Genomic DNA, 20,162 nt, shown 5'->3' on the forward strand with positions numbered 1-20,162 from the left:
GGACTACAGGCGCCCACCACCACGCCCAGCTAATTTTTTGTACTTTTAGTAGAGATGGGGTTTCACCGTGTTAGCCAAGATGGTCTCGATCTCCTGACCTCATGATACACCTGCCTCGGCCTCCCAAAGTGCTGGGATTACAGGTGTGAGCCACCTCGCCCAGTCAGCAAACTTTTTCTATAAAGGGCTAGATAGGACATATTTAAGAGTTTGTTGTCAATACAGTCTCTGTCACAACTACTGAACTCTGCCATTTCAGTACAACAGCTGCAGATACCTGGTAAGAGAAATGGACCGGGTTATATCCCAGTAAAACTATATTTACAAAAATAGGTAATGGGCTAGATTATACCTCAGGGCTAGTTTGCTTATTTTGCCCTGAGTCATCTACAACAAAAGACTTCTAATGAAAAGATTAGAAAATAAATTTTGATTCACTGTAAACAGAGTAAAAATTTTGCAAGACAGAATGAATACAGTTATTAGGGATTTATAAAGATTCAGTAATTTCTAAATTATCTACCTTTTTTTTAACAAAAAAAATCCTCAACAGCCCTAGATAATGCACAGAATGTACACTATATTTGCAAATATAGCTAGGCTTCTTAAATTCATAATGTATGCAATATTTTACATAAGTTATGTACACATTTCTAACCTAATACAAAGTTAAAAAAAAAAAAAGTATTAGGATGTTACTAGAAATCCTAGCCACAGCAATTATGCAAAAGAAATAAAAGGCATCTAAACAGAAAGAAATGTTAAAATTGTTGCTGTTTGTAGATAACATGATCTTATATATAGAAACCTCTAAAGACATCACCAAAAATTATTTGAATAAATAAATGCAGTAAAGTTGCAGGATACAAAAATCAACATACAAAATACCATAGCATTTCTATACAATAACAACAAACTATCCAAAAAAAAATCAATAAAACAATTCCATATATAGTATATACCTACAAAAATAAAAATACTTAGGGATAAATTTAACCAAAGAGTGAAAGGCCTATACACTGAAAAATATAAAACACTGATGAAAGAAACTGAATACAACACAAATAAGTAGAAAAAATATCTTGTGGTCATGGATTGGAAGAAATATTGTTAAAATGTCCATACTACCCAAAGTGACCTACAGATTCAATGAAATCCCTACGAAAATATTTAATGACACTTTTTTACAGAAATAGAAAAAACAATCCTAAAATTGGTAGGAAATCACAAAAGGTCCTGAATAGACCCAGCAATCTTTAGCAAAAAAGAACAAAGCTCAAGGCATAACACTACCTGACTTCAAAATATACTACAAAGCTACAGTAATCAAAACAGTGTGCTGCTAGCACACAAACAGACACAGAACAACACAGAACAATTGATTTTTGACAATGATGAAAAGAGCATGACACGGGGAAAGGACAGCTTCTTCAATAAACAGGTTGGGACAACTGGATATCCACACACAGAATGAATTTAGGCCCTTGTTTCACACCACACAGAAAAATCAACTCAAAATAAATTAAAGACTTAAATGTAAGACCGGAAACTATAAAACTAGAAGAAAACATAGGGGAGAAGCTATATGACAATGGTCTGGTAAATGATTTCTTGGATATGACCCCAAAAAGCACAAGCCATGAAAATGAAAACTGACAAATGGGATTATGTCAAAATAAAAAGGAAATATCTGCAAAGCAAAGGAAAAAAAATCAACGGAATGAAGGGAAAATCTCGAGAATGGAAGAAAATATTTGCAAACCATACATCTGATAAGGGGTTAGTATTTTAAATATATAAGGAACGCAAACAACTCAATAGCAAGAAAACGACCCAATTACAAAATTGGCAAAAAATATAAACAGACGTTTTCTTTTTTCTTTTTTTTTGAGGCCGAGTCTCTCTCTGTTGCCAGGCTGGAGTGCAGTGGCACAATATCGGCACACTGCAACCTGCACCTCCCAGGTTCAAGCAATTCTCCCGCCTCAGCCTCCCAAGTAGCTGGGACTACAGGCACGCACCACCATGCCCGGCTAATTTTTTGTATTTTTAGTAGAGACGGGTTTCACCATGTTAACCATGATGGTCTCAATCTCCTGACCTTGTGATCTGCCTGCCTCGGCCTCCCAAAGTGCTGGGATTACAGGCGTGAGCCACCGCGCCTAGCTGACATTTCTTAAAAGAAGACATACAAATAGGCAAGCAGTACATGAAAAATGCTCAATGTCACTACTCATTATGGAAATGCAAATTAAAACTTGATGAGATATCACCTCAAACCTGTTATAATGGCTAGTACCAAAAAGACAAAAGATAATAAGCGCCAGAGAGGAAGTGGTGACAAGAAAACCCTTGCACAGTTTGGTGAGAATGTAAATTGGTACAGCCATCATGTAATACAGTATGCAAATTCCTCACAAAATTAAATATAGAACTACAACATGATCCAGCAATCCTACTAGGTATATTTGCAAAGAAAATGAAATTAGTATGTTTAAGAGATATCTGCATTCCCATGTTCACTGCAGCATTATTTATTAGAGCCAAGACATGGAATCAACCAAATTGTCCATCGACAGACGAATGCATAAAGAAAATGTGGTTTATATACACAGTGGAATACAGTCATGTGTCACTTAACAGCAGGACATGTTCTGAAAAGCACGTCTTTAGGCTAACATGATTTATTGTACTTAAACTTTTTCAGCCTACTACTGCACACCTAGGCTATGTGGTATAGCCACCTTGTATATGTGGTCTGTCACTGACTAAAACTTTGTTACACAGTGTATGACCCTACTATTCAGCCTTGAGAAGATGGAAATACTGTCATTTGCAACAATATGGATGAACCTGGAGGACGTTAAATTAAGTGAAATAAGCCAGGCATAGAAAGACAAGTAACACATAATCTCACTTATATGTGGAATCTAAAAAGGCTGAACTCATAGAAGCAGAGTAGGATGATCCTCACCAAGGGCTGTGAGGAGGATTAGGAGGGAGGCGGGGTAGATGTTGATCAAAGCATACAAAATTTCAGGTAGATAAGAGGAATAAGCTCAACATGATGACTACAGTTAAAAACAATGTACTATATTGTATTCTTGAAAATCACTAAAAGCATAGATTTTAAGTGTTCTCACACAAAAAATAAGAATGTGAGATAATACATATGCTAATTAGCTATATTTAGCCATTCTACACTGTATACACATATCAAAACATGATGTATATGATAAATATATATAATTTTGTCAATTATCAAAAATAAATAAATATTTAAAAGTTATCATTCTGTCATATCTGGTTAATCCACTAATACACATACACACTAAATTGTAAAAATATTGATAATGCATAAAAAAATCTAAATTTTGAAAAATTATAAAACTCCTTTTCCCTCAATCTTGATTTCCCAAAAACAGTCTTTACGCTTGTAATCTAAAATCACAGATAATACTCTATAAACATTTATACTACTTAAAAATGAACATGTTCTGTAGCACCTTTAAATCACTGTCTCCATTAAACACTCTATGATAAACACAATTTAATAAAAACACATAATTTTACCCAGATTCGAGACCTTTTATGAAAACAAGCAAGAAAATCCTCTCTTAAAATGTGTAAAGTAACTTTAAGTAAGCATTTATTTTATTACTACACAACAGTAATACAATACATTATTAAAGAGCTGGCCTCTACTATTTGGATAGAAATTAGGCTTCCAGTGATTTCGGTAAACATCATTTTTATTTATTTATTTTTGTCAAAATAGAAAAGGCTATTTTTCTTAAAAAAAAAAAAAGCAAAAAAGAAAAGCTCTAAAACACCAATTCCAGCCTCTTTTAGATGTTTAAATAAAAATTGTTTTCCCTTTCAGCTCCCAGATAATAGCAACTAAATATAAAATTAGAACATATAAACCATTTTAGATTAAATTCTTACAGATTAAACGACATGCATTAAGGACCGAATACTGTCTTTAAGTCTCAAAAATACAAACTCTTAAAGCATTACCTTGTCATACCTGTTGAGTGACAGGCTTATTAAATCACAAAGGAGAGTTTCACAATGTTCTTCAAATAGGCTGATATTGGTTAAATTGTCACTTGCCAGATTCATAAACTGATGACCATATACAACTTGTTCTGAAAATGTAATAAAAATAGTTTTAAAATACAGATTTTACTAAGTCAGAAAGGAAAAAGTGACTGTACATCTTTAAATTGTAACAAAACTAAAACATACAGTTTTTAATTTTTTTTGCAAATAAAATTTGAATTTGAGGACAACTTTCTCATATGAGCACTGATAAACATTATCTTCAAAAGTTTCTTTTTTTTTTTTTGAGGCGAGGTCTCTGTCACCCAGGCTGGAGTGCAGTGACGCGATCTCAGATAACTGCAAGCTCCACCTCCCAGGTTCAGGCCATCCTCCCGCCTCAGCCTCCCAAGTAGCTGGGGCTACAGGCGCCTGCCACCTTGCCTGTCTAATTCTGTTTTTGTATTTTTAGTAGAGACGGGGTTTCACCGTGTTAGCCAGGATGGTCTCAATCTCCTGACCTTGTGATCTGCCCGCCTTGGCCTCCCAAAGTGCTGGGATTACAGGCGTGAGCCACCACGTCCAGCCCAAAAGTTTCTAATTCTTCCAAGTAACACATCTAATAAACTTCTCTTTTCCTAATAAGTCTATCTTTAAGAAGCATTAATGCAACACAACTTAAAAAAAAAAGAGGGAGAACAACATAAAATCTTCATCCACATTTCTAACCAACAAAGCCTTTAAAACATTATTCTTTTAACAAATACTGATAAACTGATCCCATGCAATTGTTTTATGGCATAAAATAGAGCAAACCAAGGTAATAGATAATCAAAATTTATACTTATCAGAATAAGTCCACTTGAGTATTACTCTAAGAATATATTAATGTGAAATACAGAGTCCACATGAGAGAGGAAATTATATACTGGTGTACATCTTTGTATGTTTCTGTGTATGAATATATGTAAGTATATACATATATAGACATATATACGTATGTATTTATTAACAGAAAAGCAGGTGTAGGAGTAATAGACATCTTTACAACCTAAGTGACAGGTTGCCAATGGAACTTAAAAATGCCAAAGAGCAACATCAAGAAATAAATGGGCAACATATCCACAAGGATAAAAGATATTTATCCATAATATGTATAAACTCCTACTAAAAAAAGAGGAAAATTTGCAAAATACAATGAGTAATTAATAAAGCAAATATAGACAATAAAACGTAAAGATGTTCAACTTCACTAGTAACCAAGAAATTGCAGATAAAAAAAAGCCATTTCATTTTTCACATGTTAGCTGGCAAAAAATAAAATATAATTGATAATATCAACTACTGGCAAGAGTATGAAGTAAAGGCACACTACAGTTAATGCCTATATATCAGCAGGACTTACTATTCAGCAAAAGAGCAGCATATACATATTAAAACTACAATGTGCCACTCTACTTCTAAGAATATTTTACAGAATAACTTGTACACAGATTAAAGATATATATCTATACACAAGGGTGTTCAGTGAAAAATGATTTGTAAAATCAAAAAATGAAAGTAACTTCAATGTTTAAAAATAGGCATGGCTAAATATAGTAGAACCATAACATGCAGCCTTTAAATGGATAAAGTAGAACTATAGGTACTAACATAAACAGATCGCTAAAACACTGATAAATGAAAGATCACACTGAACAGTATGATGATCATATCTGTGGTTAAAAACAAAAACAAAATTTTACCTATGAGTTTCTATATATGTATACTAACAGATAGAAAGTAAACATGGAAAGATAAACCAAGCTGTTCCCAATAGTTATCTCTGGAAAAAAAGGAGTAAAACTTTTACTTCATACTTTGTTTACTATTTGATTTTTTTTTAAATATCAGAAAGCACTTATTAGTTATGTAATTTTAAAAAGCAATAAAAGCTGATTTTAAAAAGAATATAAATCATAAATCCATAAACTTACTCAATTTTTCACCCAGCATGTAAAGAATTTCTAGCACCAGCCAATGTATATCCAAGTGGAGATGTAATAAATGCCATGATGGTGGAAAAAGCTGTGGATGACATTATCAACTGTGATTGAGAATTCATTAATATTTTACTAGGTATTTCATAGCATGTCACAATACTCCTCCATAAACACAAGGATAAAGAACCAATTAACCTGCCACTATTCAAAAGCTCAGGGAAAACCTCTGTCTTGTTCATTAGAGGATTCTTTCACTGAAGATCTTTGAAAGCAGGAAATATTTTCATTTGTTGGTTTAAGACAAACCCACCTTGGGGCTGCTGAATAGACTTGTATAGTAAAGGTACCTTCCAACCAACCTCTGATTCTACTACAGCTGCAAGGCAGTAAAAGAATTTTTTAACACGTATTTTCATAATTTTGTTTTAGAATTTAGCTAGGAAATTTTTTTTAATGTATGAGTACCCAGGAACTCCTATAAAATATTTTAACAAAAGAACTTTAGACTGTCATGTAGACATTACTGTCATCTCATTAAGAAACAGAAGTTAAAAGAGGTGAAAAAATTTACCTCTCAATTCATGTATTAGTATTCAAACTCAATTCTATCTGAGTCAAAACCCAGCACTTTCAAGTATTGTGTTATACTGGGTTATCAATAACCTTCCTCCTGTCAGCATTTAGCATCACTATAAAAATAAATACAATGACATAACATGTTCCATTAAAACAAATAGAAAGAATGATGAAGAGTAGACCTGCCTTATTAGGTATACAAACAAAATAAAATGCTACACTGACAAAACAATATTGGGACAGAAATAGATAACAGACAGCAAGAACAGAGAAGACAAATAAATTTATGTGTCATCTGAAATCGATGGGAAAAGTATGGGTCATTCAATAAAAAATAAGATTTTTAACTTTGCAAGAAACTAAAGTTAGACTTCTCACCTCACTGCATGTTTAAAAATAACATGAATTAAAGAAATAAAAGCAACAATCAAAATATTTTAACAGCATAGATAAAACAAAAAATGGAAAAAATAACTATCTAAAAAATTCAAATCGACCTAGAAAGTCAGCTTACTTGATGAAAAAGTAAATAAAATATTTGCAATACATAATTCTGAACAACTAATATATATCTAGAGAGTTCCTAAAAAATAATAAAAGAAGCTCAACTGGAAGTACCAATTAAAACAAGACATTTCATATACAAGACTGTTATAACAAATATATAAAGTCTTGAAAGATGCTTTTTATTTTATTATGCTTTTTTGTTTCAGAAAAGAACAGTATTTTAGTGTGTGATTTTTTATTTTTTGAAGACTGTAAAGTTCCCCTGCTTTAAAAATTTAGTCTTCTGAGCTTCAAATAACCTATCTTTTCAAGTCTGCCTATTAAAAAGCCTATGAAAGGCAAAACCTAGTTTGAGGACCCTAGTGCACAAATTTTTATTTCTGCTGCTATATAAATTATTCATTTTTATTTCTTACATATTTGATGGATAACCAGAAAATAAAAACCAGTCCAATTTACAGAAACTAGTAAGGAAAATATCCCTCCCTCAACAATCTACTCATGAATCTTTTTATTAAATGATGTAATTAAAAGCAATTACCTATTTGTTTTCTATCGATTAGATATATTAACTTGTAAATTCAGTTAGAACTTTGCTTTTATTATTACATATATTGATCTCTGATGAAAAAGTCAACTTGTTTCTGCTTCATTTCACATAAATATGTAAACACTTAATTCTACTTATTTTATTTCTTGAGATAGGGTCTTGCTCTGTCATCCAGGCTGGAATGCAGTGGTGCAATCATGTCTCACCACAGCCTCAACCTCCTGAGTTCAAGGGATCCCCCGACCTCGACCTCCTGAGTAGCTGGGACTACAAGGTATGTGCCACCACACTGGACTAACTTTTTAATTTTTTGTAGAAATGGGGTCTCGCTATGTTGCCCAAGCTGGTCTCAAATCCTGGATTCAAACAATCCTCCTGCCTCAGCCACCCAAAGTGTTGGGATTACAGGCATGAGCTACCATGCTTAGCTGTTTTTATATTTTAACAAAGATATGTTCATAAAGAGTAAATATTATTCAAAACGGTAAAGTCAAATATAATGAAAGGGGTTGAGACTTCAGGGAATCTCACTGTGAATTACCATAATTTGTTATTCATATAAGCTCCCATTTTCATAGGCAGAATCTCTTACTTATCTGTAAAAGCTAGGCACGGTAACAATATAAATTTTTAAAAACCAAACTTCAGAGGGAATGATTATCACAGGTAGGAAAAAAAGGGCACAGTCAAAACAATCTTAATCACATTCCAAAAAGGCCTCAAAAGTCAGAATACACATAATGATGTGGTCTTGAAAGTTTTTTTTATAAGCTGATCTTGAATCTTACTGTAATATATGATAAAAATTTCAGAAAATAAAGATTATTTCATTTGCTTTAAAATTTTCAGACATTTATACTGTCATAAATCAAGAGAATAGCTACTGATTCAATGACTACTATGTTTTAATAACTTCATGTATATGAATTTATTTAATTCATCCAATGATTCTGGTAAGTCGTAAGAATTACACAGATGGGGAGGCTGGGGTGTCATTTGCCCAAAAGCACACAATTAATAAAAGGCGGATGGGGGGCAAGAATTTCAACTCAGGCAGTCAGGTTCCAGAGCTGTAATTCTGACTAATTTCTCTCCTTCTTGAATGAATACTCCTTGTGGGGAGAAAAAGCTGATAATTTAAAAATTAAATGAAACAAGTCAAACCTTAATCTGGTTTTGATTTACAAATGCTCCTATATTAACACTGGGAAGTTCAGATAGGTGTCCAATATACAAGAGTAATCCATGAAGCTCATCAATCAACACTGAGGGAAGTTGAGCCTCCAAAGCCTCATAAGGATGGACAGGAACATGACTCTCAGCATTCTGTACTTTCAGATACCTAAAAAATAATTAGATAAAATAAACAACTAGAGTCTGTGTGAATACACACAGAAATTCATGCAGTGATCAAAATACTCATCTGATATCCTACCTGAAGATGAAAACTTTAACATAATGGAGAAATAGTACACACTGCTGCCTAATATTGTCTGCTTTGCAGTGTAGAGTTGATACCTTCCCTGAAACCAAAATAGACAATGTTAATCATAGTTCAAATAATTATCATGGGCAGTGACAAAAAATGTTGTAAGCCATACTGGCAGCAATTCTCTATCTTGTAACATTTTATATTAAACATTCTCTTATGGTTCTTGCTCCCCGCTACTCCTCAAAAAATGCTCTTATTAAAGTCACCAATCAAACCCACATTGCCCAATCTAATAGACAGTGCCTACCCTCAAGTAACTTGCTCCCACAGTAGCACTAGCTACACCTGGCTTCATGGTGCCAGATAATGACAGTCTTCTTTCTTCCTCATGTATCCTTTGTCCTACCTCTTTTATTGGCTCCTCCTCCTCAATTCTATTATTAATATGGTCTCTTCAAGACTCAGTCCTGAATCCTCTACTCTCTGTATATCTCTTCCCATATGTATGATCTCATCAGTTCCTTTATTAATAAATGATAATGACTCTAAAAGGGTTATCTACAACCCACATCTCTCCTTTGCACTCCAGACCTTCCGTGTTAAACTGCCTAACACCTATACTTGGATTGCTCAGACACTGCAAATAATACCTCCTTTGATTTCTTTCAAAACCTGTTCATGCTGTCCTTGTTTTCAGCCTTTCATAAAATGGTGCCACCAGTAGCCTATATGGTTCTTGATTCTTGCATTTCCTTTAACCTCATATCTAATCCTTCAGAGTCCTATTAAGTTTATAACCAAATATACACTGAAACTATCCATTTTCCCTATAAACACTTAAACCACCACAATAGCACTCACTCTTCACAGGTCTTTCCATGCTCTCTTTTGTCCCCCTATACACTAAAAAATCTGCTTAAAATGTATATCAATTTATCTTGTTCCCAAGTCAAAACTCTTGAAAGAATACCTATTATATTTAGAATAAAATCAAAACTCCTAATAATAATTTATAAAGCTCTGAACGACCTTTTAATACTTGCCGCCTTTCTCCCAACCTCACTCCATGTCAGCTTTCCCTCACTTACTTCAGCATTTATATCAGCAATAATTATCTAGGTAGTTACTATGGGCAAAACACTGATAATCATTATATAGAGAATGAGTAAGAGACAATCTAGTAAACAAAAGCAAAGAAAACATGAGAGAATTATAGGCTACAAATTTACAGCCATACTAAACATGAAACTAAAGTTTAATTCAAATGAACAATCATGCCACTACTGTGGCAGAATAGGAGCATAAGTGTGAAGCAGTTGTGTAAATACCTCCATATTAAACTGCATTTTTATGGCTTTATTTCACCCATAAAAAGTCATATCATCCCAATTTTCACAATTCTTGGCCCATTAAGGCAGTACTCTCTTAAAAATAACTGCAATGAACATCTGCATCCAGGCAAGATGGAGTAAAATAATCAGATTGCTCCATCTCCCACTGTAAAGCTGAAAACCATAAAAATTACGTCAAGCAAGTTTTCAGGCTCTGGACACAAGACAATATAAGATTGCTCTCCCAGAGAGAATCTGAGCCCTACAACTGCACCAGCTCCCCACCTAGAGACAGTTTCCAGGCTTCAATATGAGGAAGAGAACCCAAATACAGCCCAACTCACTCTTTGAGATGAGGAGATATGGGATCCAAGTTTAGGGAAGTCCAAATTTGCAGGGCAAAAGTACCCAAGAAGAAAGAAGCTATACAAAATAGAGTTCTGGAAGGGTACAGAAGGGTCCCTCTGAGATTTAAGTATTGATCTGTTCAAGCATGAAAAATATTACCCAAGGCCAGGGAAAAACACCAGAAAACAATTCCCTATAAAGAGTACACAAGCCAGGTAATAGTTCAAGTTCTCACCAGCAAGCATGAAAAAAAATCTCATAATAGACTACGCACGAGAAAGAATTCTCAAAGCCTTACTAGGCTAATTTACTAGGCTAAATTAACATTAAAGGCTGCTTTATAGAAGTCCTACCAAAATTTAAAACAAGCCTCAAAAAGAGCCAGTGGATTACAACTACACAATAGCGACCCAGAACAAAATTCAACATCTAGTTTAAGGAATAAAAATCCAGAAAGCAACAATGTGAAACCCACAATGTTCATCTAACAATAAAACATTACTATATATTCAAAGAAGCAGAAAAATACATCACAGAATCAGGGGAAAAACTAATCAATACAAATAGTTTCAGAAATGACAGTGATAAAAGAATTATTGGCCGGGCGTGGTGGCTCACGCCTGTAATCCCAGCACTTTGGGAGGCTGAGGCAGGCGAATCACGAGGTCAGGAGATCAAGATCATCCTGGCCAACATGATGAAACCCTGTCTCTACTAAAAATACAAAAATTAGCTGGGCGTGGTGGCGTGTGCCTGTAATCCCAGCTACTCGGAAGGCTGAGGCAGGAAAATTGCTTGAACCAGGGAGTCAGAGGTTGCAGTAAGCCGAGATGGCGCCACTGCACTCCAGCCTGGTGACAGAGCAAGATTCCCTCTCAAAAAGAAGAATTGTTAATAGCAGCAACAACAGTGGTTATAAAGTATACTCCATATATTCAAGATGGATGAAAACAAGCATGAAGTCAGAAACAGAAGACATTTTAAAAAATCCATAAGGAATGTCTAGAGAAAAAAAACACACACACAATAGCTGAGACAGGGTAACACCAACAATTATATTTAAGAATAGCTCTTGGCTGAGTGTGGTGGCTGATACCTATAATGCTAGCACTTTGGGAGGCCAAGGCGGGAGGATCACTTGAGCCCAGAAGTTTGAGACCAGTCTTGGCAACATAGTGAGACCTTATCTCTACAAAAAACTAAAATATGAGTCAGGCATGATGGCGTGAGCCTGTAGTCTCAGCTACTTGGGAAGCTGAGATGGAAGGATCTGCTTGAGCCCAGGAGGTCAAGGCTGAAGTGAGTCATGATCGCACCACTGCACTCCAGCCTGGGCGATGGAGTGAGACCCTGTCTCGAGACAGAGACAAAGAGAGGGAAAGAGGGAAAAAAAAACAGCTGTCAGCAAAACATGTCATTACGTATGTTATTCTGTCTCAACTGGAAATTAACCCTGGAAGCATAATGACTAGAACAAGAACTATACTCATCTGGCAGTAAGTAACTACATAGGGACTTGTTGGCATAGCTGAGGTCCAAGGGTAGCTACACAAGTTAATGAACACAGCTACATGGCAGGGACATGTTCATGTATGGATAATATTTAACACCACTAACTTGTCCAAAATCTGTCATTAAAAGCTTTCTTAAGCAACAAAAACAGCCAAAATGTCAGTGTAACAACCAACCATCTTAACAAATAGTCCACTGCAGTGGTTTCAGGTTAATAAGTGTAATAATAATAATCTATCATAATAAATGCCTTCCATGAACCCAATTTACTTAGGTTATTCTACGTAAAGGTATTTTGGTTCTTTCCACTATAATCTTTTAGTGGCTCCACAGGAGTTCCAAAATAAAAATCATACTCTCTGTCATGGTTTACAAAGCCAACTCTGCTTTCATCCCTTCCAAATTCATCACTCACACACATTCTGATCCAACCATATGTAATTAATATTTAATCCATGCTCTCTAAACTTTTATGTTTTTACACACATCACGTCTTTGTTTATACAGTTTTATTTTTTTCTGCCTGGAATTCTTCCTGTCCGAAAAACTTTTCCCAAATCTTTTGCCTAGCTAATTTCTTCCCATCTGTGAAGACCCAGATCTGGCATCATTTAGTGAGGAGCTCACAGATAGACAAAGCCCTTGGCTTCCACAGCAGCTTGTACATTCCTTTATCACCGTACCTTTTCATTTACCAAGCTGACGTATGCTTGCATGTCTAGCTGTCTACACAACTGCAAACTCATCAGCAGATTTTTCCTCTTTGATTCGTAAGTACCTTGCAAAGTACCTGGCATGAACCAGGGACCCATCAGATGATAATGAAACAATAATACTTAACATTTACAAATCATGTAACATACTAAGAAAACAAAAAATATAAAACAGCCTAAAAACTGATAGCTAACAGCTAGGCCATGGTATCCCCTACTGAAAATAAACAATTTTCATAAAACATAAAAAATAGTCCAGGCACAGTGGCTCACGCCTGTAATCCCAGCACTTTGGGAGGCCGAGGTGGGTGGATCACAAGGTCAGGAGTTCGACACCAGCCTGACCAACATGGTGAAACCCCATCTCCACTAAAAATACAAAAATTACCCAGGTGTGGTGGTGTGCGCCTGTAATCCCAGCTACTCAGGAGGCTGAGGCAGGAGAATTGCTTGAACCCAGGGGGCTGGAGGTTGCAGTGGGCCAAAATCATGCCACTGCACTCCAGCCTGGGTGACAGAGCGAGACTCCATCTCAAAAAATAATAATAATCATAATAAATAATAATGATACAGGGCCACTCCATTACAGTGAAACAAGACAAAAACAAAACCTCTGTAACCATGTCTGAATACAAAACATGGCACTATGCAATCACACACACTCCAAACAAAACACACACACACACAAAAAATGAACAAAAAAACACATCCTCCCTCTTCCAGTGACCAGGACAATACTTTTTTACTAATTAGGACCCTCCCTTTGTTTGTCTCACCTCCTAGATAAAAATTAAAATACCCACTCTTCAAATTGCCCCTGCTAATTAACAGCATCCAATCCAGAATATAGCCTTATCCCCCTTAAGCCCTACAGAAAATCACCAGAATGAGCCCCAAACATATCACAAGTCCCTTCCTACTCCCTCTTACTGACAAGCCCCAGCTTCTCCTTGCAATGTGTATTTTTCCTTTTTTCATAATCTAATAAACCTCTGTTTGACCAAAAGTGTTCCAGGTAGTCTTTGGTTGCTAGGCATCAATAATGGTAGACACTGTGTTAAGCACTTAACACGCTCAACAAAGTTAGAACTATTACTTGATGTAAGACCCACAATTAGCTAGGGTTGGAAGCCAGGGTGACAAGGCCATGATTCTAAACACTGCACTGCACCAAAATTACTAGAAAGGAGAAGCAGCCAGACTGCACTAAAACACACTGCCCTTCAATTCCCTTTATTACCTTAGCTATACATGCGGTGGCTCATGCCTGTAATCCTAGCACTTCAGGAGGCCAAGGCAGGGGATCACTTGAGGTCAGGAGTTTGAGATCAGCCTGGCCAAAATGGCAAAATCCCATCTCTACTAAAAATACAAAAATTAGCTGGGGGTGGTGGCAGGTGCCTATAATCCCAGCTACTCGGGAGGCTGAGGCAGGAGAATCACTTGAACCCGGGGGCAGAGGTTACAGTGAGCTGAGATGGCACCCTTGCACTCCAGCCTGGACAAAAGAGCAGAACTCCCTATCAAAAACAAAAAAAACAAAAACAAAAAAACAACTATACCAATCTAAACAAAAGAAAAAAAAATCAGTAATCCATCTCACACCAAAAGCAAACACAAAAGCAGAAAGCAGAAAAGAAAATCAAGAAGACAGCATGAGGTCTGGCACTTTTTAGTTCTCATTTAAGTTCTCTATCCCACTCCCTACCTCCAAAACAAGTACTAATTCTCTTCAGAGAAGTTTAGCTTCCTTAAGTCGGTTTTACCTTTAAAATCTACACATTTGGGAAAATACTATATATCTCAGCTACAACAAAATTTAAAAAGTCATACTTTTCTGAACACTAAATTTGTAAACTTCTGGCCTAATGCTTCCTCTGTATTATCATGATATGCCAATTATACCATCATGGACCCATGTGCAACTCACTATAATGGAGCACCATTCCCTTTCGCATTAAACACACCTTAAACTTACCAAAATCACAACTGGACTGTAACAAGGTTTCCAAGTTGTACAGTTGTTGCCTAATTTTAAAAATGTAAGGTGAGAGTTAATTTTAGAACACTTTAAAGCATGTAACAATTACATGGACAATGTTTCCAAATTACACAGCTTTAATACCTCTTTTATTTGGGGATGATGATTAATACCTTGTGAATGTTAATTAAAGGATCAGCTTCAGGTAATGAAAACTTTAAGAAAAGATAAAATACATCTTTGCCTCACCTTCCAAAATTATCTATTAAAGACTGCATATATCTCAAAAATTATTTCAAATACCATAGACTTCACCATCAGCAAGATACTGTTTATATCTTTAAGTTTACGGCCAGGCGTGGTGGCTCTTGCCTGTAATCCCAGCACTTTGGGAGGCTGAGGCGGGCAGATTACGAGGTCAGGAGATCGTGACCATCCTGGCAAACATGGTGAAACCCTGTCTCTACTAAAAATACGAAAAAATTAGCCTGGCATGGTGGCGGACGCCTGTAGTCCCAGCTGCTCGGGAGGCTGAGGCAGGAGAATGGCGTGAACCCAGGAGCTGGAGCTTGCAGTAAGCAGAGATTGCATCACTGCACTCCAGCCTGGGCGACAGAGCAAGACTCCATCTCAAAAAAAAAAGAAGTTTAAGATGGGGTGCAGTGGCTCCCGCCTGTAATCCTAGCACTTTGGGAGGCCAAGGCAGGTGGAACACCTGAGGTCAGGAATTCAAGACCAGCCTGGCCAGCATGGTGAGACCCCCATCTCTACTAAAAATACACAAAAATTAGCCGGGCATGGTGGGGGGACCCTGTAATCCGAGCTACTCGGGAAGCTGAGGCAAAGAAGCGCTTAAACTCGGGAGGCGGAAGTTGCAGTGAGCCAAGATCACCCCACTGCACTCCAGCCGGGGTGACAGTGCGAGACACCCTCTCAAAAAAAAAAAAAAAGAAGTTTAAGATACATAAAACATTCTAGGTTAACTGTTACATAATAAAATTTTAAACTGTATCATACAGTTATACAATAGAAGTTCAAAAAAGGAATAATGTAGACTAAAGTATCAAGGAAAGCTGTTATTTATCATGTTCCATCTTAATTCCTGATAGTAATTTCTTGCTATTCTTCCTAGTTGATTTCAAACTCTTCAAAAATTAACCCATATTTATAACCTATGTCCTAGATAAAGACTCGCTCATTCTGTAATGTTCAGGATTACAGAGGATCACTCACTGAGCCTGTTCTATCAATAAAACGTATGACATGGCGTAGATACAGTTAAGTCTCTTCAAAAGGTTTCATGGGATGATGGTAAGAGAATTCCTTCCACCTCTCCATTTTCCTTTAAATGTATCACATATAGATTTTTACTGTGTTTTGGAATAATTAGCTTTCAATAACTGACTCCTGTTTAAAATTACCTAAAATCTGAATATGAACTGTGTCTTAAATGATAATGAAGAACTTTAATTTTTATTAATTGAGATGATTTTTTTTTTGAGACAGAGTCTCGCTCTGTCACCCAGGCTGGAGTACAGTGGGCAATCTCGAATCACTGCAACCTCCGCCTCCTGGGTTCAAGCAGTTCTCCTGCCTCAGCCTCCTGAGTAGCTGGGATTACAGATGCGCGCCATCACGCCTGGCTAATTTTTGTATTTTTAGTAGAGAAGGGGTTTCACCGTGTTGGTCAGGCTGGTCTCGAACTCCCGACCTCGTGGTCTGCCCGCCTCAGCCTCCCAAAGTGCTGGGATTACAAGCATGAGCCACCGCGCCTGGCCGTCCTCATCGTTTTTAAAAAGCACGTATTTTTAAGAAATTCATACTGAAGTATTTATGGGTGAAATGACATGATGCCTAGGATTTCCCTACAAATACTTAGGCCAAAAGAAGAGGAGACAAGACAGATGAAGGAAATGTAATAAAACGTTGTTGTTTACTGCAACTGAAGGAGGGTATATGGATGTTCATTATATTATTATTTTGTGTATGCTTAAAATTTTTCATTAAAAAAATTTTAAACGTTGTCCAAATAATTAATATTTCTATTACACAGTCTAAACAATTTATTTGGAAAGACCATACTCTAAAGATCACTGAAAGCCTATGGCTACTGCACAACAAAAATATTTTAATTTTCTTCTAAAAATTATAGTTCAAAGCCTTAAATATTTGTCAATACATGTGTCAAATGCAAAGAATAAAGATTCTGAAAATAAAATGCAATTCATTAAAACCATTACTCATCAGGCATTGCTGCTTGATTATTGTTACTGGTAAGATAATCAAGTGAGCAACCAGCACAATTCCCCTGGCCTTTTGTAATATCAGTATTAGAAGCCACCCAACAATGTAATTTACAAAAGTGAACAACACCTACACTCACAGAAAGTTAAACCGAAGAAATACCTGAATAAATGAAAGAGTTCTCTAGATGAATTCACTAATGCTGTTTCAGTAACCCACTGAATGCCAAATATTTCCAAGGTATCTTCTTCAAAATTAGTTGGTAAAGGGTCAAGATTCAAAATCAATCTGAAATGAAAATTGTTTTAATCTCATAAAAAGTATACTAAGTACCATAATACGACGGCTCTTTTCTTTACATTATTTGAATCCATATTATACATAACATGTATAAAAAGTCAGAAAATGCCTTGGTAGTTTACACATTCAAGATTACAATAGCTAGACTGTATTAAAACGTCAATCTTCTATATTGATAAAATGTACGACTAAAGTGTAATGTAACTTAAGAGGAAACATCAACAAGAATTCTAAAAAACATATTTCTGCCTGTCTTCACCAGTAGTCTTCAGTTGTAGAATTTCATCCTTTGAGGGGACATTTAATTTTAAAACTGCTAACAGTTATTCTGAGCCATGTCTGGAGAATAGTATCCAACTAATGAAGTTGAGTATTCTATTTAAGGTTTCTAACAAGGTACAACTATAAGGTCAACAAAAATAGTTTCCTGACTGAAACTGCCTCAGCAGGTATTACCAAAATATTTCAAGAACAGCAGTTTTACTGTAATATATATGTACCTGCCCAAGGCAAAATAAGTCTATACACTTCTATATGTGTAGGTAGGATTAGAAGGAACAGGGGCAATAAAAAATGTTTGTCTCTCTTAAAAATTACTGGAAAGCTCTAGAATATTATCACACTCTTTAGAAGGAAATACCATTGCAAAAGGCTCAGATAGTTAGGAATTCATTTTAAGTAGAAGAAAAATTAGTGCCCAGCTCCCTACAGTAAGGGAACATCGGTTACCAAGGAAGTTTTCCCTAATACCCCAAATACTTTAGATATGCCCTTACCAAGAAGCCAGCAGAACTGATAATCATTTGTACCCTTATGATATACTAAGCTGATTTATAAAACATGACTTGGTGAACACCAAAGTTTAATGGGCTGAAATAACTAACATTCCTAAAAAACTGGTGAATAATCAGATGAGGGAAAATGTCTCTGAGTTTTACCTACCGCTTAAGGGCTCCGCTGCAGAGGTAGGATTCTCCAGAAAAATGTTTTCCTCCTCCTCTGTTGTCAACAGCACAAGAAAAGTAAGGAGGTTTGCACCATTCCGTCCCCAGCTCCAGCTCTAAGCTGTCAGTCAGGAACGTCGATGCAGCAGAACAGTTCTCCATTGTTTACTTCATGTTCTGAAACACTTGGGGTTCGTCGTATCATTAAGGGCTCCAAAGAGAAGGTGTGAAGAGATTCCTGTGGGGGAGTGGGGGTGGGGCCGAGAGAGTGGGGATTACTTCAGAAAGTTCTCAAGACGTCCGCCAGCAGGAAGGAAAAACAAACGAACAAACCCAGAGGCCAAATTCCCAATTCCCCCTCGCCGCTCCGCCCATCAAGGCTGTCAGAACTTAAGACAAAATGCACAACCAACTGGCTGTGGCAGGGACCTCGAAATCCGGCCACTAAGTCGGGCTCTGCAGCCCAGGACAAGGTGAAAAGCAAAGAAATGTCTGCAGGACATAGCGTCCCGGGCTTGCCTAGAACTGCGCCCTCCGCAACGTTTCTAAACCACTCTCCGCCCGTTTCCCAGCAGCAGGGTGGAGAACGCTCCCTCCCCGGCTCGGGGTGGAAATTAGGAAAGCAATCCCTAGAGCCAACCCCGACCCTCCAAGGAGGAGGCGAGACCCACCAGGCCCACGCCCGGCAGCACTCGGGCGGAGAAGGCGGGGTGCCGGTATCCCGCGTACCTGGCTGCAGCAAGGACCCGGGGCGTCGGTTACCCGCGGTGCCTGTCGTACCCGCTCACATTTCCAGCTCCCGAAACCTGCCTCCTGTGACCCAGACCACCAACAGGAATCTTTGGGGTCTAAACCGCAAACAGGCGAAATTCCCGCCACCGCGCGCCCGCGCTCCGGAAAGGCGGGGCCACGGCGCAGCCCTCCCCCGGCTACCAATCGCCTCGCGATATCTGCGGGGAAACAGTCGGAGCTCCACGAATTCTCGCGAGAGTCCGTCAGCCCGGGACGAGGTACTGAGAAACTTTTTTTTTTGTACCTTTAATTGGTGCGTTCGGCTGAAAGGCGGGGCCTGGTAAAAAAAAAAAAAAGCAGAACTGCTGCTGAGGCGGAGGAGAGGATTTAAGGACTATGGGTTTATCCTCTGGCCGGACCAAAGAGAAGAGATTTACTCCAGTGAGTGCGAAGTGAGTGCCTCGTTCACACCCACAGTCGCGCCGTCCCCTCTTCCCGCTCTGGGGCCAGCAACTCCTGTTAGAATGCAGATGCCTTTTGTCCATGGACTGTGAGGCAGGCAAGTGCAACAATGAATTTTCTCTGTAACAGATGGAACAAGTAGACAGAAAATTAGTATGGATATGGAAAACTTGGAAAGCACTAATCAACTTGACCTAATTGACGTTTATAGGTGACCAACCCAACAATAGCAGAATACACACTCCTGTCAAGTGCACATGAAACATTCACTAAGCGATACCATATTCCTAGCCATAAAACAAATGTCATCAACTTTAAAAAGATTTAAATCGTACAAAGTGTATAGTCTGATCATAATGGCATTAAACTAGAAATAAAGTAGATACTTGAAATACTCTAAATATTTGGAAATTAAGAATCATACTTCTAACTAACCTGTGAATCAGGAAAAATCACAGGAAAATTAGAAAATACGTTGAATTAAATTAAAATGAAAACACTAAA

General features: G+C 37.1%; 1 protein-coding gene across 4 annotated transcripts in view; it reads right to left on the reverse strand.

Moving 5' to 3' along the window:
- The window catches only part of MMS22L (MMS22 like, DNA repair protein), a 151,252-nt gene extending 131,836 nt beyond the window's left edge, over positions 1 to 19,416 (reverse strand). For 2 of the 4 annotated variants that reach the window (XM_008978091.5, XM_055113966.2), the window contains exons 1-8: positions 19,194 to 19,416; positions 18,463 to 18,702; positions 17,383 to 17,508; positions 14,974 to 15,023; positions 9,095 to 9,182; positions 8,824 to 9,001; positions 6,021 to 6,111; positions 4,021 to 4,151 (exon numbers count right to left, since the gene is read on the reverse strand). In XM_008978091.5, coding sequence (XP_008976339.3) covers positions 4,021 to 4,151; positions 6,021 to 6,111; positions 8,824 to 9,001; positions 9,095 to 9,182; positions 14,974 to 15,023; positions 17,383 to 17,508; positions 18,463 to 18,626 — 828 coding nt within the window. In that variant the 5' untranslated portion in view covers positions 18,627 to 18,702; positions 19,194 to 19,416. The remainder of the gene's footprint in view (positions 1 to 4,020; positions 4,152 to 6,020; positions 6,112 to 8,823; positions 9,002 to 9,094; positions 9,183 to 14,973; positions 15,024 to 17,382; positions 17,509 to 18,462; positions 18,703 to 19,193) is intronic. The other 2 variants (XM_055113967.2, XM_055113965.2) reach the window with 2 other exon arrangements.
- Between the last annotated feature and the right edge of the window lie 746 nt (positions 19,417 to 20,162).

The sequence above is a fragment of the Pan paniscus genome, chromosome 5, assembly GCF_029289425.2.
Source record: "Pan paniscus chromosome 5, NHGRI_mPanPan1-v2.0_pri, whole genome shotgun sequence".
NCBI classification, from domain to species: domain Eukaryota; kingdom Metazoa; phylum Chordata; class Mammalia; order Primates; family Hominidae; genus Pan; species Pan paniscus.